The 17,972-nt window shown below is 41.9% G+C and overlaps 1 protein-coding gene across 1 annotated transcript in view; it reads left to right on the plus strand.

The window, feature by feature from the left end:
• The window catches only part of LOC309849551 (uncharacterized protein), a 58,665-nt gene that overhangs the window by 3,825 nt on the left and 36,868 nt on the right, over positions 1-17,972 (plus strand). The window contains exons 2-7 of the mRNA XM_082702197.1: positions 1,104-1,372; positions 6,088-6,154; positions 6,385-6,573; positions 9,281-9,443; positions 13,818-13,960; positions 16,385-16,584. Of these exons, the coding sequence (XP_082558323.1) occupies positions 1,104-1,372; positions 6,088-6,154; positions 6,385-6,573; positions 9,281-9,443; positions 13,818-13,960; positions 16,385-16,584 (1,031 nt within the window). The remainder of the gene's footprint in view (positions 1-1,103; positions 1,373-6,087; positions 6,155-6,384; positions 6,574-9,280; positions 9,444-13,817; positions 13,961-16,384; positions 16,585-17,972) is intronic.

A 17,972-nucleotide genomic window follows, 5' to 3' on the forward strand; every position in this document is an offset into this window, starting at 1 on the left:
AGGCGGGAACGTCTTGTAGGGAGAGAATGTCTCTATTTACGAGTGACTTCTATTATCATTTTACATTTATCGGTAAATGAGGATGGGGACGGGCACCTGGATGTCGAAGTTGGTTAAGCGTCTGACTCTTGATCTCCGCTCAGGTCGAGTCCCGAGATCGAGGTCCACATCAGGCTCTGAGCTGAGCATGGCGCCAGCTTGAGATTCTTTCTCTCTCCGCCTCTGTTCCTCCCCTCATTCGTGCTTTCTTTCTCTCTCAATAAAAAAAAAAAAAAAAAAAAAAAAAAAAGTTAATTAGTTAGTTAGTTAATAAATTAATAATTTTTAAAATGAGGAATGGGAGACCTCTGACCTGACAAAGCTTTCTTCCCATTGCCTAGAATCCTCTCTGAAGGACCCAAAGCTTGAGAAAGTGAATCTCTGTAGTAATCGTGGGAGAATGATACGAATGACCATTAAGATTTACTGAGAGTCTACCAGACACTGCAGAAAACACGTCACAGCTACCGTTTCAGTTCTCCTATGGGATATTACTATTCCTATTTATACCTGAAGAAACTGAGACACAGAGAGATTAAGAAAATCCCGAAGGTTACCCAACTACAAATGGAGAGTTTGAAGATGAACCCAGGCGGTCTGAATCTGGGCTGTGTGCTCTCAAGAACTACAGACATTTCCAGAGTCTGGCTCAAGAATGGGCAGGCTAATTCTAGACTGTTCATGGGATCCCACCAGGTGTCCTAGTGAATGATGGTGACCTTCCCAGTATATTGCAGGACCAAAATGGACCAGGCAGCCAGAAGCTCTCTGTGCGCTTCGCCTCGCCCTCTGCCCACAGACCCTCCCTCCTCCCCTCCCGCTTGGTTTTCCCCCAGTGGCCCCATCAACTCAGGAGGCATGTGTTTGCCTCCTTGGAGTACCAGGGCAATTGGCAGACCCACACAGGGATGATGCAGCCCGAGATCCCAGCAAGGCCTGGGAATCACTGGGGCCACAGGCACACACAGGAGGGGAAGGCCCAGGAGCTGCAAACCATTCAGAAGGGGCACGGACCCATGCCCTCTATATATAAACTGAACACTCCAGACCATGTATTTTTCCAGGAGTTAGAATCGGTGGGAAGAAAGAGAGACAAGAGCAAAGAGGTGGTCTTGGACGCCAGCCCCAGGGCCAAGTTTCCACTCTGCACTATGGTTCTTCCTCAGCTAACATCTGTGATACATTATTCCAAGATAGGCTTCAGTTTTGCCTGGAAGGTTTTCCTTCCTCTTGCCTTTACATCTCCCAGAGTTTTACAAAACAGAGTTGTTTTGGGGTTGTGGGGTTTTTTTTTTTTCCTTTCTATTTATGTTTCTTTGTTCATCTGTTTTAAGTTCCCATAAATACATGGTTACTGGCTTATCCAACCTCACAAGCCCCATTACTCTTTGCTATTGAAACATGCCATTCCAACATACTTGAAAGTTTTTGACCCATTTTTATGGAAATCTTTACAATATGTATTATGCACATCTCTACTCCTCTTAGTCTATATTCCAAATTTAGACTTTTATTATCGTTAACTAGACATTGATGGTATTAACCGAGCATGAGTCATTACGTCATGCTCCCAGATGCCAGAGGACAGTAAGGGAGCTGTGGCCTAACGGGTCCAGAACGTTCACAGCTGTTGTTTCCTCTATAGACTATAGGTTCTTCCCTCCTGCTTCCTCTTGCATCTCCATTTTACAGCTGTTTCCCTCTCTTTTTTAAAAGATTTTATTTATTTATTGATTGATTTATTTGACACAGAGAGAGACAGAGAGAGGGAGCACAAGCAGGGGCAGTGGGAGAGGAGAAGCAGGCTTCCCTCTGAGCAGGGAGCCGGATGCGGGGCTCGATCCTAGGACTCTGGGATCATGACCCGAGCTGGAGGCAGCAGCTTAACGACTGAGGCACCCAGGCACCCTTTTACAGCTGTTTCTATTCCCTTTCTTCCTATAACCCAGAAGGAACTTCGCTTTTAACTAAATCAAACCAACCTCGTTTTAATGCCCAGCTTCAAGTTTAAAGCTCTGCTATTCACTAAGGCAGCCACTGGCCACATGGAACCATGGAATTGGTTGACGTGGCTAAAAATGGAAATTTTTATTTCATTTGATTTTAATTTAATTTTTTAAAGATTTTATTTATTTGACAGAGAGAAACACAGCAAGAGAGGGAACACAAGCAGAGGGAATGGGAGAAGGAGAAGCAGGCCTTCCGCCGGGCAGGCAGCCTGATTCGGGGCTTGAACCCAGGACCCTGGGATCATGACCTGAGCCAAAGGCAGACGCTTAACAACTGAGCCACCCAGGCACCCCAATTAATTTTAATTTTAAAACCAATCCTCAGTTCAGTTACTGGAACGCTTTTAAGTATATTCATTAACAATTTGGATATATGAATACCCTTTTACAATTGAGAAGTACCATATATACACTGGTATTCGAAAAACTTGCTATGCATAAAAGAATAAAATGTACTTCATTAGTAAATTTTTATAGTGATGACATGTTGAAAGTATAAAATTTAGATAGAGTGAATTAAACACAGTACAGGGTTAAAATTAATTTCACCTGGTTCTTTTTTTAAATTTTTAAATTTAAATTTAATTTTTAAATATGACTACCAGAAAATTTTAAAGTGTGTATGTTCCACCACATTCCTGTTGGTAGGACTATTCTAAAGCCTTGTTACTCAGAGTATGGCCCCCGGCCCAAAAGCATCTGCAGGGGAATTTGTGAAGTGTGTGAGCCTGAAGAATCACAAACCTGTGCCCCTGAAACAAATAATACGTTATATGTTAATAATAAAAATTATTTTTTAAAAATGTAAAATATTAATATATATAATATTTTTAAAAATATAAAATATTAAAAAAAAAAAAAGAAATACAGCATCTCAGACCTGAGGCACCTGGGTGGCTCAGTCCCAGTTGAACATCCAACTTCTGGTTTCAGCTCAAGTAGAGACCTCAGAGCGAGGGGTCCGTGCTCAGCTCGGAGTCAGCTTCTCCCTCGCCCTCCTCCTCCCACTCTGCACCGCCCTCCTCCTGCTCGCACCAGTACACTGTGCTCTCGCTCTCGTTCTCTCTCTCTCTAATAAATAAATCTTTTTTTTAAGATTTTATTTTTATTTATTTGACAGAGAACACAAGTAGGCAGAAAGGCAGGCAGAGAGAGAGAGAAGCAGGCTCTGCACTGAGCAGAGAGCCCGATGCGGGGCTGGATCCCAGGGTCCTGGGATCATGACCTGGGCCGAAGGCAGAGGCTTTAACCCGCTGAGCCACCCAGGCACCCCTAAATAAATCTTAAAGGAAAAAAATCCCTCAGGCTCACACAGACCTACTACATCAGCATCTACATGTTAATAAGATTCCCCAGGTGATTCTTAACAAGGTTAAGGAACACTAACTAGAGAGCTGTGCTTCTCAAACTGTGGAGAAGAATCAAGTTCATGTTTTGTTGTTTCATTTTCAATCAAGTATATACAATTACATTTGTAAGAAAAGTAAAAAAGGAACTATGAAAACAGTGAAAATGAAATGAAGATAAAGGTCAAAATATAAATTCAAAAGTCATATAGAGTCAAAAGACATAAAATAAAATTCAGCAAATGTCATTAAATGTACAAATTTTTAAAAATTCCAAATGGTGGGCCCATTTTTTCTTTGGAAGTGTATACGTACGCAATTAATATAGAAAGTCCCTATTACACTTGCGGCTTTTAGCCAAATAAAACATGGTGTGTGGAGTAATCTCCATATGAAACACCTGGAGGCACACTCTTAGTATGTGTTGGACATACTAACATTTAAAGATTTTTAAATTATTTTTATTAATGTATAATATATTATTAGCCCCAGGGTACAGGTCTGTGAATCATCAGGCTTACACATTTCACAGCACTCCCCATAGCACATACTCTCCAATATTTAAAGTTTTTAATGTGACCATTAAACTAGCTTCTTGCTTGTTATTGTATCTAATCTGGACTGGAGGCAAAACCATGCTCTTCTCAAAGAATACTGTGTATCTAAACTGTTTCTAAGTTTTGCCTAAGAGCACACATAAGGAGAGAAACAGTTCACAAAGGTACATTGATTGGAAAGGAAGAAGAAACTTTAAAGCAATCTCAGGAAGTTCAGGACTTTTTTTTTTTTTTTTTTTTTTTTTTTTTTTTTGGAGAGAGAGAGAGAGAGAGCACGGGCTGGGCAAGGGGCAGAGGCAGAGAGAATCTCAAGCAGCCTCCACACTGAGCCCAGACCCCGACACGGGGGCTCAATCCCACGACCCTGAGATCATGACCTGAGCTGAAATCAAGAGTCAGCCGCTTAACCAACCGAGCCCCCCAGCTGCCCCCAGGACCTTCTTGTAACTGCCTTCCAAAATGAAGCAAGTAGGGCTGTATTTTCAAAAATTATTCTCAACCTTTTATCAGTGGCCAGTTTATTCTCTAAGGTTATAACTAAACATCGGTTATCTTTCTTTTTTTAAGATTTTATTTGAGAGAGAGAGAGTGCACACATGGGAAACGGGCAGAGGGAGGGGAACTTGCACAAGCTGGGAAATAGGCAGAGAGAAGGGGACAAGCAGACCCCCTGTTGAGCAGCGAGCCCACCCTTGGTCTGGATCCCATGACCCTGAGATCATGACCTGAGCCCAAGTTCGACACTTAACTGGCGGAGCCACCCAGACGCTCCAATATCATTTATCCTCCGAAGAAAGAAAATGACAAGTTGTATGGATTTTTGGATAACAGTTTTCAAACTAACCTTAAAACTTCACTAACATAGTCCCACTGCCCATGACTAGGACACAACTCGACCATTAGAGCCCTCCTCACAGGGACCAGACAAAACTGAGACTGACCCGAGTCTCATTCAACACATAGGAGTCCACATGCTTGGATACTGAACAATGGCGAATTATCGCAGTGGAAGTTTCCAGATGCTTACTCTCAATTTCTGTCCGTCGCTGTCACAGAGGCTAATGAACAAGTCAGCTCTGTCTTGCTGGGCCAACGTCGTCTCTGAGTCACACTGCTTTAGCTCTTTTGGCAGAATAAACGAGCAGGATTTAAATAGTCGCCCTGCCCAGAAGTCTTTAGATTCCAGTTTTCTAGATTTATTCTGGGCAAAAAGACTGTCAGAGGGGGAGCCCCAGACAAGCAAGATACAGTGAACTCATTACTGATGAGCTGATTGATGAGATTGGCAACATTAACCAAATCCACAACGATGTAAAAAAACAAAACAAAACAAAAAACCCACAATGATGTGTTTACAATTTTATTGTAATCTGTAATCACTGTAATCACCACACATTTCATGCAGATCTAGATTCACATCCTTTGAGAGAACAAAGTGAGCCCTCCTCCACGTGTGACGTTTATGTTTGCCTTAGAAAAAAAACAACTATATATAACCAAAATGGTAAATAATATTAAAATACTAAGGACCGGCTCACCATTAAACTCAGAATACCCTTCATAATACATCCCAAAGACAGAGGTCATGTATATTAACGACCGCATGTACCAAAACTGCTTATTATTCAACCTGGTGGGAGTTGTCTAAGATCCTGATATTTGCCATTTATTCAGGTCGAAACTGGGGGAGGGAAATGAATCTTTCACCACTTACGCAGTAGCCAGTCTGGACAACTTTGACCTGCTTCTTCTCCCAAGACCTGAATCCAAACAGCTGCCCCATCCTGCGCCTTCTGTCTTTCTGCTGCCTCAGTTTCCACGTCTCTGTTTCAACACCACCGCCTCTGCTTAGGCTGACTTCAGCCATGGCTCGAGTGGGTTTCTGGCTCAGGCTCTTCACCACCCTTCCCTTCCAGACTTCTGTCCTTCATCTTTTCTAGAACAGGAATTATCTTTTCAAAATGTAACCGGAATCACTTCCTCATTAAAAATTTAGAAGACTGCCATCACCTTCCAATAAAATCCAAATTCCTTAGCTTTAGATGCAAACTCCTTCCTGATCTGAACCCCCTTCTGCATAGTCCTTTCAACAACGCCCATGGAAACCAAACTACCTAGCAACTGTCCATCATGCAGACACAACTTCCTGGTCTATTTCCATATTTTCCGGTATTTTGCAGTAATGCCGTGTGAATCTGGACAGGTGAGTTCATCCTGGGTTTGTTAACATGTAACGAATGAAACTACAACTCTCGTCATAAAATTCAGTGTTCCGTGTTCACCCTACCTCAAGGGCAAGACAACAAATCCCATTAGAAAGGGTAACCTTAATCTCTGTCAATGTTTAAAATGCCTAAAAATTAACATCCATTCCCCATGTGTGCACACGTGCACAAATCCATACACACTCACGTGTGTGCACTGTTTGTGCAGGAGCATGTTGAAGAAGGCAGAGCCAGCCTCTATAAGTCTGTGGTTTCCAACAGCTGCAAGGAGATGTCTTGTTACTCAGACTTTCCATTCCCAGAAGATTATCCAAACTATGTGCCAAATTCTCAATTCCTGGAATACCTCAAAATGTATGCAAACCGGTTCAACCTTCTGGAATACATTCGGTTCAAGGTAAGACACGAAACATCAGTCAGTCAAAAAGTACTGCCTACCTGCTTCCTGTTTCTCTCAATTGCCTCGCCCTTGACTCTGTAGATGAGATCGTGAACTGGCAAGATTGAGGACACGGGGCTGGATTCCTCCCCTCGTACTCACACCCACACTAAGTAAATCGGAGAGTGGAGGTGGGTACTTTCTGTAAGAATTCACACGTAAACATTTTTAGTTTGTCATAATTTCATCCGAGAACCCAAAGGGACCTGAAAATATCAAACCACATTCGCTGCTTGGGACAAAAGCACATAGGGACATTGATGACTTCTACCAGTCCCGAGGTCCTCTCTTCTTGAGCATCCCTTCATAGGAAAAAAACATGTGCAGTGGCCCATACACAGAAGGACCTCACTATCTGAAGGAAATCTTCTCTAGACATCCTTGGGAATAGAAAAATCTTTGAATATGGCGCTGTTCACAGGTCTTCTCCCCCTCCCTCCTCATTTCCAAGAACAGAAACAGGAAGAAGACAGGACAGAGGCAAACTAATACACTCTCTTTTTCCCCATTCTTTTCCTCCCCAAGAAACAGGACAATCCATGTGCTTTCCTTCTCCTACCTCCCCCTCTCCCTGCTACAGACGGGGATGGTAAGGAATTTCTAGGGAATTGAAAGCAACATGAATGACCAAAATTAGCCGTAAGTAAGATTCGTATTCACAACCTTAAAGGTACTAACCAACAGGTCACTAGTACCTTGAAGGGATGCCTGCAACCGCATGTTCACTGCAGTATTAGTTATAATAGTCAAGACAGGGAAACAGCCCTAGTGTCCACCGATGGGTACACGGATAAAGAAAATGTCCCCCACACATACACACACACTGGAATGTTGTTTAGTCATAAAAGAAGCAGCAAATCCTGCCATTTGCTACAACATGGATGGGCCTTTAGAGTATTATGCTAAGTGAAATGTCAGAGAAATACCAAAAAAAAAAAAAAAAAAATCACCAAACTCTTAGAAACAGAGCAGATTGGTGGTTGCCAGAGGTGAAGAGTGCCGGCTGGGGGACATGGGCCAAGCCGGTCAAAAGGTACAGACTCCCAGTTATGAGATAAATCAGTTCTGGTGAATATAGTTCATGGTATTATAGCTGAATATAGTTCATGGTATTATAGATTTGAAAGTTGCTAAGAGAGTAAATCTTAAAAGTTCTTTTCACAAGAAAAAGAATTATAACTATGCAAAGTGATGGGTGTGAAATAGACTTACTATTTGTTGCAATTATTTTGCAGTTTATACATTGTACATTTATACATTACACATACTATACATTTATCAGATCACTACATCATATACTTTAAACTTACACATGTTGTATGCCAACTATATTTCAACCAAATTGGGTAAAATGAAAGTATTCCCATTTTCCAAAGAGTATTTTACTCCACTTCCTTATCTTGCAAGGGATACAGTAAAAATGAAACACTATCATAGTGAATGGATATGATTCTCAGAAATATTTTTAATGCATCAGAGTTCCTGAATCTGATGAAGTTCCTTTACTACATGCTACCCCAGGTCTATTTTAAAATAATTGGAAAAGAAATGATTAAAGCTAGATTTTCACCCAAGTTTTAAGAGGATATACACATAAGAGATTTCTTTCCTATGCATTCCAAATATTTAATTACAAATAGTTCTTTTAAAAAAAAAAAGATTTTATTTATTTATTTATTTATTTATTTATTTGACAGACAGAGACCACAAGTAGGCAGAGAGGCAGAGAGAGAGGGGGAAGCAGGCTCCCCGCTGAGCAGAGAGCCCGATGCAGAGCTCCATCCCAGGACCCTGAGATCATGACCTGAGCCGAAGGCAGAGGCTTAACCCACTGTGCCACCCAGGCAACCCTAGTTCTTATATTTAAGACAAAAGTAAACTCTATTTTGAAATCAATTAATTTTTAATTAACTGAAAACTTAAATTTTAAAAAGAAAGAGTTCCTAATACAAATGTTGGAGTCCAACAAGTGCTTCAAATATTATAAACCAAACAGTGACCCCGTTAGGAAATACCTGAGATGCCGGTCTTCTCTGAAAACTGAAAAAAGACAGGCAGCAAAGTCTCTTGGTCAGTAGAGTATTTATGCTCTTGGATTTGACTTGTACATTTATTTTACATATTTTCTGAATCAGAATCCTGCACCCATAAACATATATACATACTTGAGTAAAACAAACAAACAAAAAAATAGACTGACATTTGGACTCCTCCAGAACATTCAGGCCATAAAGTTAGCATTTTCCAATCATTCTCTGGATCTGGGAAAACTTCAGCAACATATTCTATAGGACCTTTCATAAGGTCCAAATTTATGCTTTCAATTTATATTCCCCACATCTCTATTGAAGCACAGCTCTGGAGATATATACATAACAGAAAGATCATAGTTCTTGGTTCTATAATTTACTGTGAGAATTTGAGCAAAATCATTCAAACTTTTTGGATCTCATCACTTCTCTTAAATACCCCATCACAACTATAAGCTTAGAAAACTTGCATCCAGAAAACTATGGTTAGTCTGATAACTCGATTCAATTTCTAAGTTTATGCTTATTAATTATGGTGAGTCTGTGCTCTCGAACATTTCAAATGTCAGCTGTGGCCAGCAAGCCCTTACCAGAAACTTCACAACAATTAACTGTGACTATGATTCTTTTTTCAGACTAAAGTCTGCCAAGTAACAAAACGCCCAGATTTTACTGTCACTGGCCAGTGGGAGGTGGTCACTCAGCACGAAGGAAAACAGCAGTCTGCCGTCTTCGACGCTGTCATGGTCTGCACTGGTTTCCTTACTAACCCGTATTTGCCACTGGACTCTTTTCCAGGTACAGCATTTTCTGAAACTGACCCTAATTTGTCTCTTGGGAGCCAGGCTGCTACTGGCTTAATCTGGGAACACATTTCTATGCTTCCTCCCTTCAACAGCTAAAGTTGTGAGGTAATAAGGATTTTTTCCTAACCAGCACTTTCTGGCCAGCTTTTGGCTTTTATTTGCTCCAAACAACCAATATGTGCCCAAAAAAGAGAATAAGTAACTAGCCAGCAGTTTTGTGCCTCACTGAGGTTCAGTGTCTCTCTGAAGTGATGGGCAACACTCAGAAAGTCTTATAAGACATGGGATGCTTACACAGGTGGGTCAGCCTCAACAGCAGCAAACAGCCAAGGCTGAGTTAGAGGCCTGGACAACCTCACCCAACAGCAAACCTCATGGATCAAGCAAACAGAGCTCTACTGGACTGGCAGACCTTCCAACACTGGTCTTTTTTTTTTTTTTTTTTTTTTTAAGATTTTACTTACTTATTTGAGAGAGAGAGAGAGAGAGAGAGAGAGAGCATATGACTGGGGGCGTGGGAGGAGCTGCAGGCAGAGGGAGAAGCAGACTCCTGCCCAGGGCAGGACTCAATCCCAGGACCCTGGGATCATGACCTGAGCCAAAGGCAGACGCTTAACCCACTGAGCACCCAGGCGCCCTCTCAATACCAATCTTACCAGCCACTACCAACTGGTCGTTTGAAATCCCTGGCGAGTTCATCATTAAGGAGCCTTTGAGCTCTCAAGTTCTGGGACTTTAGATTTGAAAAGGAGTCCTCCAGATCTCACCACCGCCCTCTCTGCCTCACAACAGGCTTGTGTAGTACAGAGTACACACATCCTAGGGTCATTGTTAACTGTTAACCAAAATTCAGATTCATTGAAGACTTTCAGAAACTTGTGTCTGGAGGCACATTGATCTGGAGGAAATTCCAGAGATGTTCCAAAAAGTCTTAGTAAAAATAACAGATATCATAGAATAAATGAACAACTTCCCAAGACAACCACTTAATTCACTCAGACATGTATGTTCTAGTGTGTTTACTAACACAAACATGCTCACCTAATAAAATGCTTATGCTGCCTCACTGTTGACAAAAGAGGGAAAAATACTAGTCTGATAGGAGACTCAGCCACAGGGTCTCATTTTTCCTTATTTGTGATCAAAGGATCTTGGTCTCGAGAGAATCTACGATAATTTAACGTCCCGGGGTAGAATTATTATCTATGGATATTATGGAAAATAATAAGGATAAAAATTCTAGGATTCTCCTCAAACTTGTGTAGCTCTCCCTCCTCAGCCAGTCCCAGGTCCATCATGGGTCCTGTCTTGCCGCTTCCAGTCGGCGACAGGAGAAGAATCAGGCACAAACAAGTCAGCTGCAAGAGACTGGGAGCAGAGCACCACAGTCGAAAAGGACTGCAGCCCCGAGCAACCGCCACCGTCTCACTTTTATTGGATAGAAACGGTAGCCAACAGAAGGACTGATGAAGGTCAAACGTTAATCCCGTCTTGCAGACCAGCAAGAAGGAGGATCAAGTTTATAGTTAACCAAGCACATTCAAAGGACTCATCTAACTAACAACAGGCACTGCTGGGAAGAGAGAGGAACGAGAACGGAAAAGGGAAGCAGGCGGGTTTCATTCCACCCTGAGCTGACAGGCCGTTCCCGGCTGCCCAGCTTCACGGTCGTACATCGTCCTGCTCCCCAAAGACCTGTTGCCAGTATATGTATTTCTTAAGGCCGTATCTAAATGTGCTTGGTAACTAGTAAAACCCTCCAGGGGTTACAGTTTAAGTAACAAATTGTTCCGAGGGGCAGCAGCATCTCCCCCCCCCTTTATCTGTGAAGTAGAAAAGTTGATTTTGCAGCTTCTTGATTTTTCAATCGTTGGAGGGATTTTCGCGTGCTTCTGAGGACTAAGCATAAAAAGATCACAGCAATAAGAAGAATAATTATTCCACCTATAACACTGAGACCAGTTTGTGTGATCCAAGTAGAAGAGTTTAAATCAGACAGAATATCATTAATTCTTTGAGTAAAACTCACTCCTGGGACGGATTGTAATGATGAGTGAGTAATACGTAGAATCGTATCTTGAAGTTGTTTAATATCTAAGGTTAGATTATTATCACCATAATGGTTACTAATATGTCAGCGAATTTTGCTCCAAGATACTTCATTATAGGCATGGTGAGTAACACAGAAAGAAGAAACATTCCAATCACATAAAGTATGAAAGTCTAAACTTTATATACTGAAGACCATCTCCCATATATAACATGGCTGTTTCTAAACCAGAGACACGTTCATCTAATTTTTGATTTATGAACGTTTGTTGATTCCAGGCCTTGCTAGCATTCTCGTGCCACTTCTGTACAAATTGTGCAGTTTGTACAGTTTGATGCAAGGCCATTCCTGCAGTGGTCGCTGTAGCAGGAAAGGCTATAATTCTTAGAATAGCTGTTATAAGTAACCCAACAAATCTTTTTGTTCTATGGACCCAGTTCTTCAATACTGTTAAAAGTATATGTACATCTGGAGAGCTTTCCCAAACACGGTGGTGCTTCACCGGTAGCCAAATGCCTATTCTATTTCTAGCTAAAAGAATGATAGAATTGTCTGTATAAACATTCTTATCTACACAGGTGAACGAACACCTGACAGTTTAGACAGTCTATTTCTCTATTACTATGAATAAAAGTCATTTTTCCAATAACAAAAACATAGGGATCTCTAACACAAGATTTTACCCATTCTTCATCCATAAGGAAAAAAGAAAATGCATAGTTATTAGACTGATGAATGTAAGAGCCATTCCAAACTCTTACGTGACTTAAAACGGTAGTGACCTTCCATAAGTTCTTTTTTCTTTTATGATAATCAACAAAAGGAGATGGCATAGAAAGTCCTTGCCCAAGCCACACCAGAGGTGCATCTCCTGAAGCTAAGGTTTGCAGTAAAATGGGATCATCAAAAACTTGACATTTTTACTTTCGATGAGGGGAGCAGGGTTCCCCAGTACAATTGGTGACTGCCATCCCCTTAGGGGACCAGTCCCATATAATTCCATAAGAATCATTAATAACAATACTGGGGTGAGAAGTTCGACAATCCTTCCATAAAGGGCGAATTCCCTCATCAGACCAATTTGTGTTGGTTTGCATTTGGGAATAGGGGGTGCTGCATTATAGGTAGGACCCCGATATTTGTAGGCTCTCCTTTAATGGAGAGTAAATGTAACTGAGCTTTAGCCAAATAATTGTTAGTAGGAAGGCCCACCAACCATCTTTGATTACCAGGGACAAGACAACTGAAATGATTGCTGATACATATTGGCTTATTTTGATATCCAAAAGTAAGATTAATATTTGTGCCCTGTTTGCCCACAGTTGAAACACTGACAGGAACATTGGGACAACTAGATTCTTCAGATGAGGAGGATCGGGATGGGAGTCAAGGTCTGGGCAAGAGAAAGAGGGTCAAACTAAGCAGTAGCACCAAAGATCAATCTATAATGGATGTTTTGAAACATAAAAGTTTTCTAGAAGAACTATTGTTTTGGACTATAAAGCTGTCTGAGTTAATATTTGAATTCAGTTGCATCATTATTAAATTCTAAAGGCTCCGGATTATGGTGAGTTTTAACTGAGACTCATACCGGATTTCTAATGATTCAAGGTGAGCTAAAGAGTGACCAGATCTTAATGAGGCCACTTGCCACAAGCACCCGTATTTATCCCCTGATATCTTATCACTTTTTCTGGAAAAAATAGGTTCTTTGTATAGAATGTATTACTTTTGATTGATTGTGTTAATGCAACCTTGAGAGTATTTTCCAAAACTATCCATTCACATTTAATGTTTCAGTAAGAAATTTGGCCTCAGCTGCCTGAGATACCCTTTCTAGTTAGAACAGTAGATCTGACCCCAGTATAATGAACACGATCTCTTTTTCTGAGAGCTAGCTCCTGCTGACTCAGCACACTCAGCCTTAGTTCCAGTCAGTCGCCAAGGTAAACTATCCGTGAACCTCCCCAACCCACAGGGACCTTTTCAAATAAGAACCACATTTTAGGGGCACCTGGGTGGCTCAGTTGGTTAAGCGACTGCCTTTGGCTCAGGTCATGATCCCAGGGTCCTGGGATGGAGCCCAGCATCAGGCTCCTGCTCAGTAGAGAGCCTGCTTCTCCCTCCCCACTCCCCCTGCTTGTGTTCCCTCTCTCACTCTGTCACTCTCTGTCAAATAAATAAATAAAGTATTTTTTAAAATAAATAAATAATAAAAATAACCAAAATAATCCAACAAGAAGATATTAATGGAACATTTATGTTTCATTTGCTGATCCTATAAAATTATTTATTTGTGACTTTCTTTTTCTATAGGTATAAATATCTTTAAAGGCCAGTACTTTCATAGCCGACAGTATAAACATCCAGATATATTTAAGGACAAGAGAGTTCTTGTGATTGGAATGGGGAATTCGGGCACAGACATTGCTGTGGAGGCCAGCCACCTGGCTAAAAAGGTACCTTTCTTCATGTGACTTAATGAAGAATTTTATCTTAAGATGCATGCCTTGGGATGCATGAATGTGAAAAATGATGAAAGAAATAAATATGCCTAAAGCACACACACATTTAAAAAAAAAAAACAGATTTTTTTAAAGATTTTATTTATTTATTTATCAGAGAGAAAGAGAGGGAGCACAAGCAGGGGCAGCAGCAGGCAGAGGCAGAAGCAGGCTCCCTGATGAGCAGGGAGCCCCATGCAGGACTCAATCCCAGGTCCCCAGGATCATGACCTGAGCTGAAGGCAGATGTTTAACTGACTGAACCACCCAGCCACCCCCCCAAAAAAAGATTTTTAAACCATTTTTTCTTATGTGTTTATAAATTTTTTACTGCAAATTCCAAGAGTCACTTTTCCTCCAAGACCAACTTCTCTGACCTCCTGTTTTTGTCATTTTCCCGGTCATCCAACAAGAGCTACCGGAGACATCTGGGTCTTACTTACCTAGACCCATCGGTGAGAAAATCCTGTCCTTTGTCCTTTGAAGATTTCCCATCGCTTTTTCCTTCCTTTCTTTGTTAATCTCCACTACCCTCAACGGGTCCGTACAATAAGGTCTGTACAATGAGTCCATCCAATAATCCCCCTAATAATAATTGTAGAAATGATGCATATTTATTGGGGCTTCCTCTGTGCCAGGCACTTCACTAAATGCCTTACTGTCTGACCTCAACCAGTCATCAAAAGAAGCCGTGGGAGTGGGTCCCGTCAGGACGCTTGACTGTAGTGAAGAAATGGAGGCTTACAGAAGCTGAGGAGGATGCCTGACATTGTACCACTAGCAGATGGCCGAGCCAGCCTTCAAGTTCAAGTCCCTCCGGCCCAACGCACCTGTTCCTAATTCTACCCACATCCCCGCATGCCCACTCCCTCCCCCACATGCAGTGACCCATCCATACAGACACCCTAACACCCACAAACAAATCCTCTGACAAGCCAGCTCTCGTTATGACACTCTCATGTTTAAAGACTTCTAATAACTTGCTAAAAAAGAAATGTCAATTATACTCAAGTAAAAACAAAAAAGTGGGAAAGAGAAGCAGAGGAGGCAAATCTGAGAAAGCACGGGCCACTTTTTGATCACTTTGCCAAACCAAGGAAGCTAGGAAAGCTCTGCGGGCTCTGCTCCTGCCAAAATGTACAGGAAACTCCTACTAAAATAGAACGGAATGGAACGGGATGGATAAAATAAAATAAGCAACACAAAAGAAAATATTAATAAGAAATTGCAGGTGAATTAGCCTTGCATTATAGGGTTCTCCTTAATTCGATTCAAATCTGCAATTTCAGCTTTATCCCCCACTACTCTGAGCCCTTTCCGATTCTGCATCTCTTTTCCCCTTTCCTCGTACTCGACCCCTCTCCTCCTGCAGTGCCTTTCCTCCTTTTTTCACAACCCGCAATAACATGCCCAGCTATCTCACCCCAACACAGTGATCTCTCCCTGCTACGAATTTAGGTAATAATTTTAATGAACATTCCTCAGTTGGCGGCAGGAACAACAAATCAAGATGAGTTGTGCCCAATGTTGTGCCAGGCACTGGGAATCACTGAAGGACACAATAGAAACAAGATTTCTGCCATCATGGAGCACAGGGTCGTGGGGGACACAGATGCCAATGAAATAAGTACAGATAATCAGATCGCTGATTGCAAGAGTGACAATAGCCATGAAGAAAAAGAACTGGGAGTGTGGGACTATAATATTCCTTTCGGGGACTTTCAAAAAAGGACCTGATTGATAGATGGATCTGGGGAGACTAACAGTTTGGAGGAGTTATCCTGAAAGAAGAAAAAGGAGGTCCTGAAATAAAAAACAACACAGTCTCGCCCACTCTGACCACCACATGTGGGCAGCACGTTATTGTTTCTATTTCTGTAATGATCAGAAGTTTCAAATTCAGTCAGCTGGTAAGCCCAAATAGCAACTCTGAAAAGGAAAAAAGAGAGCGAGAGAGAACTCGTCAGAACGAATTGGGTTACTGAACTCTGTCAATTCCAACAAGGGTTTCTATTGAAACTCTCTGTAGACAACTCTCAGTTGTTGGCATACCGACAAAATTGTAACCACCTGCTCCTTGTTTTTTCACGTGAAACTTTCAGCTCCCCTCTCTCGTCGCAGTACCTCACTCACGGCAGTGGCTGGCAGATAGTAAGCTTGTTACATGTTCTAAGGCATTTTAATACTCTAGATGCTCAAACCATGATCTCAAAAGAATAACTTAAAGATGGGAGCTGGAGGAGTCAGAAATATGTGGTTGAGGATGTATTTTGAGGGTGGTATTTCTCGTGCCATTCTAATTGTGAAACTTCCTGAATTTCTGGCAAAGCCAATCCTGTTCCCTGGCTCAGACTGAGTGGTTTCTTTGATTGTTTCTAGGTGTTTCTCAGCACCACAGGAGGGGCCTGGGTGATGAGTCGAGTCTTTGACTCAGGGTACCCATGGGACATGGTGTTCATGACTCGATTTCAGAACATGCTCAGAAATTCTCTCCCAACTCCAATTGTGACTTGGTTGATGGCAAGAAAGATGAACAGCTGGTTCAATCATGCAAATTACGGCTTAATACCAGAAGACAGGTAAATATAGTGTATCTGCTGAGGGCTGTTGGGCAGAAGGAACCTTGATCCTTCCACTGGCATATCCAAACCAGGCAATTACACAACCATGTGACTGAACATGAAAGAAGACATCATACAAAGGTACTTCATGAGCCCTAACTGTGTTTGAGTTCTTGGTAAGCGAAACTATAAATTTCATCTTGTCAATAACCCTTTAAAGTATTATTATAGTCTCCTGTTTATCCTAGGTAAACTGAGGCTTCACAAAGTTCAACTACTTGCCCAAGCTCGTTTAGTAATAAGCGAGCTCTGTGAGCTAGGCAAGTTGCATAAGCTTCAGCTACAGCGACTTGTCTATGACTACCTTGACATAAGCCACACGCCTTGTTTCACTGTGTGGGAAAAATCAAATGCTCTAGTTGCCCCTTGCCACCTCTCCAACAGCAACGCCTTCTTGCCCCTGTCAAGATGACCTTGATCTCAGTCTGTCCTAAATTCAGTCTATAATGAGTGACCACCTACAACTTACCTCATTAGCAAGAACTGAAGGCTCTGCTTTCTCGTTCATTAGTTTGTACAATGACATTCCATTACCAGCATGGCACCTTAGCCTGGAGATCCTGTCTGATCTATCTCCAGACTTCACTCGGGGCCGCATGGATCACGGGGCGCCCAAGCCCCCGCTGATGGCACACAGCCCCCTTGTGTGCACACACACACCCGCTTCCCCTGGCTCTCTCCATCCTTCTCTCATGCATCTTCCTCTCACCCTGCTCTCTGCTTGCCTCTGCTGTCACCATCTCTTCCTTCCAGATTTCCTACCTACCCTCTTCCATGTCCTACCTTGAAGCCCCTTGGGGGTTTTGACTCTTGGCAGCAGAACTTTGTCTACCGTAAGCTTTGTTTAACCTGGGTGGCAGCGCAGGGACTACAAACCATAAACCTTAAAAGATGTGAAATGAGCCGAAGGAGCTACCATCCCTTCACTCTTGGATTTAATCTTTTATCATTTCCAAACTTCTTACGTACATACTATTTCATGCTTCCATGGTATTTGGCTTGCCATGTTGTTTGGGATATTGGAAATTTTGAGACCAACCCCAACCTCTCCATCTATTTCATATGCTCTTCATCCTACCCAATGAACTACGGATGCAAGCATCGGTATCCCTGTTTTACAGATGAATAAAACCCAATGGGGACCAAATGACTTCCTCAAGCTCTGTTAAGTATAAACATTAGGATAAGAAGCCACCCTTGCTCCTTCCTATTCCAGTGCTCTTTTCCATTTTAGCCCACTGTCTCTTTCTGTGCTTCACCATAACCTCAAAATGGCTCAGCTCATTTAAAATCATCTCACAAAGTATTTGCTTAGTGAGCCCAAAGACAGAGGCAGAAAAAGATCA

This window comes from Mustela nivalis (assembly GCF_964662115.1).
Source record: "Mustela nivalis genome assembly, chromosome: 16".
In the NCBI taxonomy this organism is placed as follows: Eukaryota; Metazoa; Chordata; class Mammalia; order Carnivora; family Mustelidae; genus Mustela; species Mustela nivalis.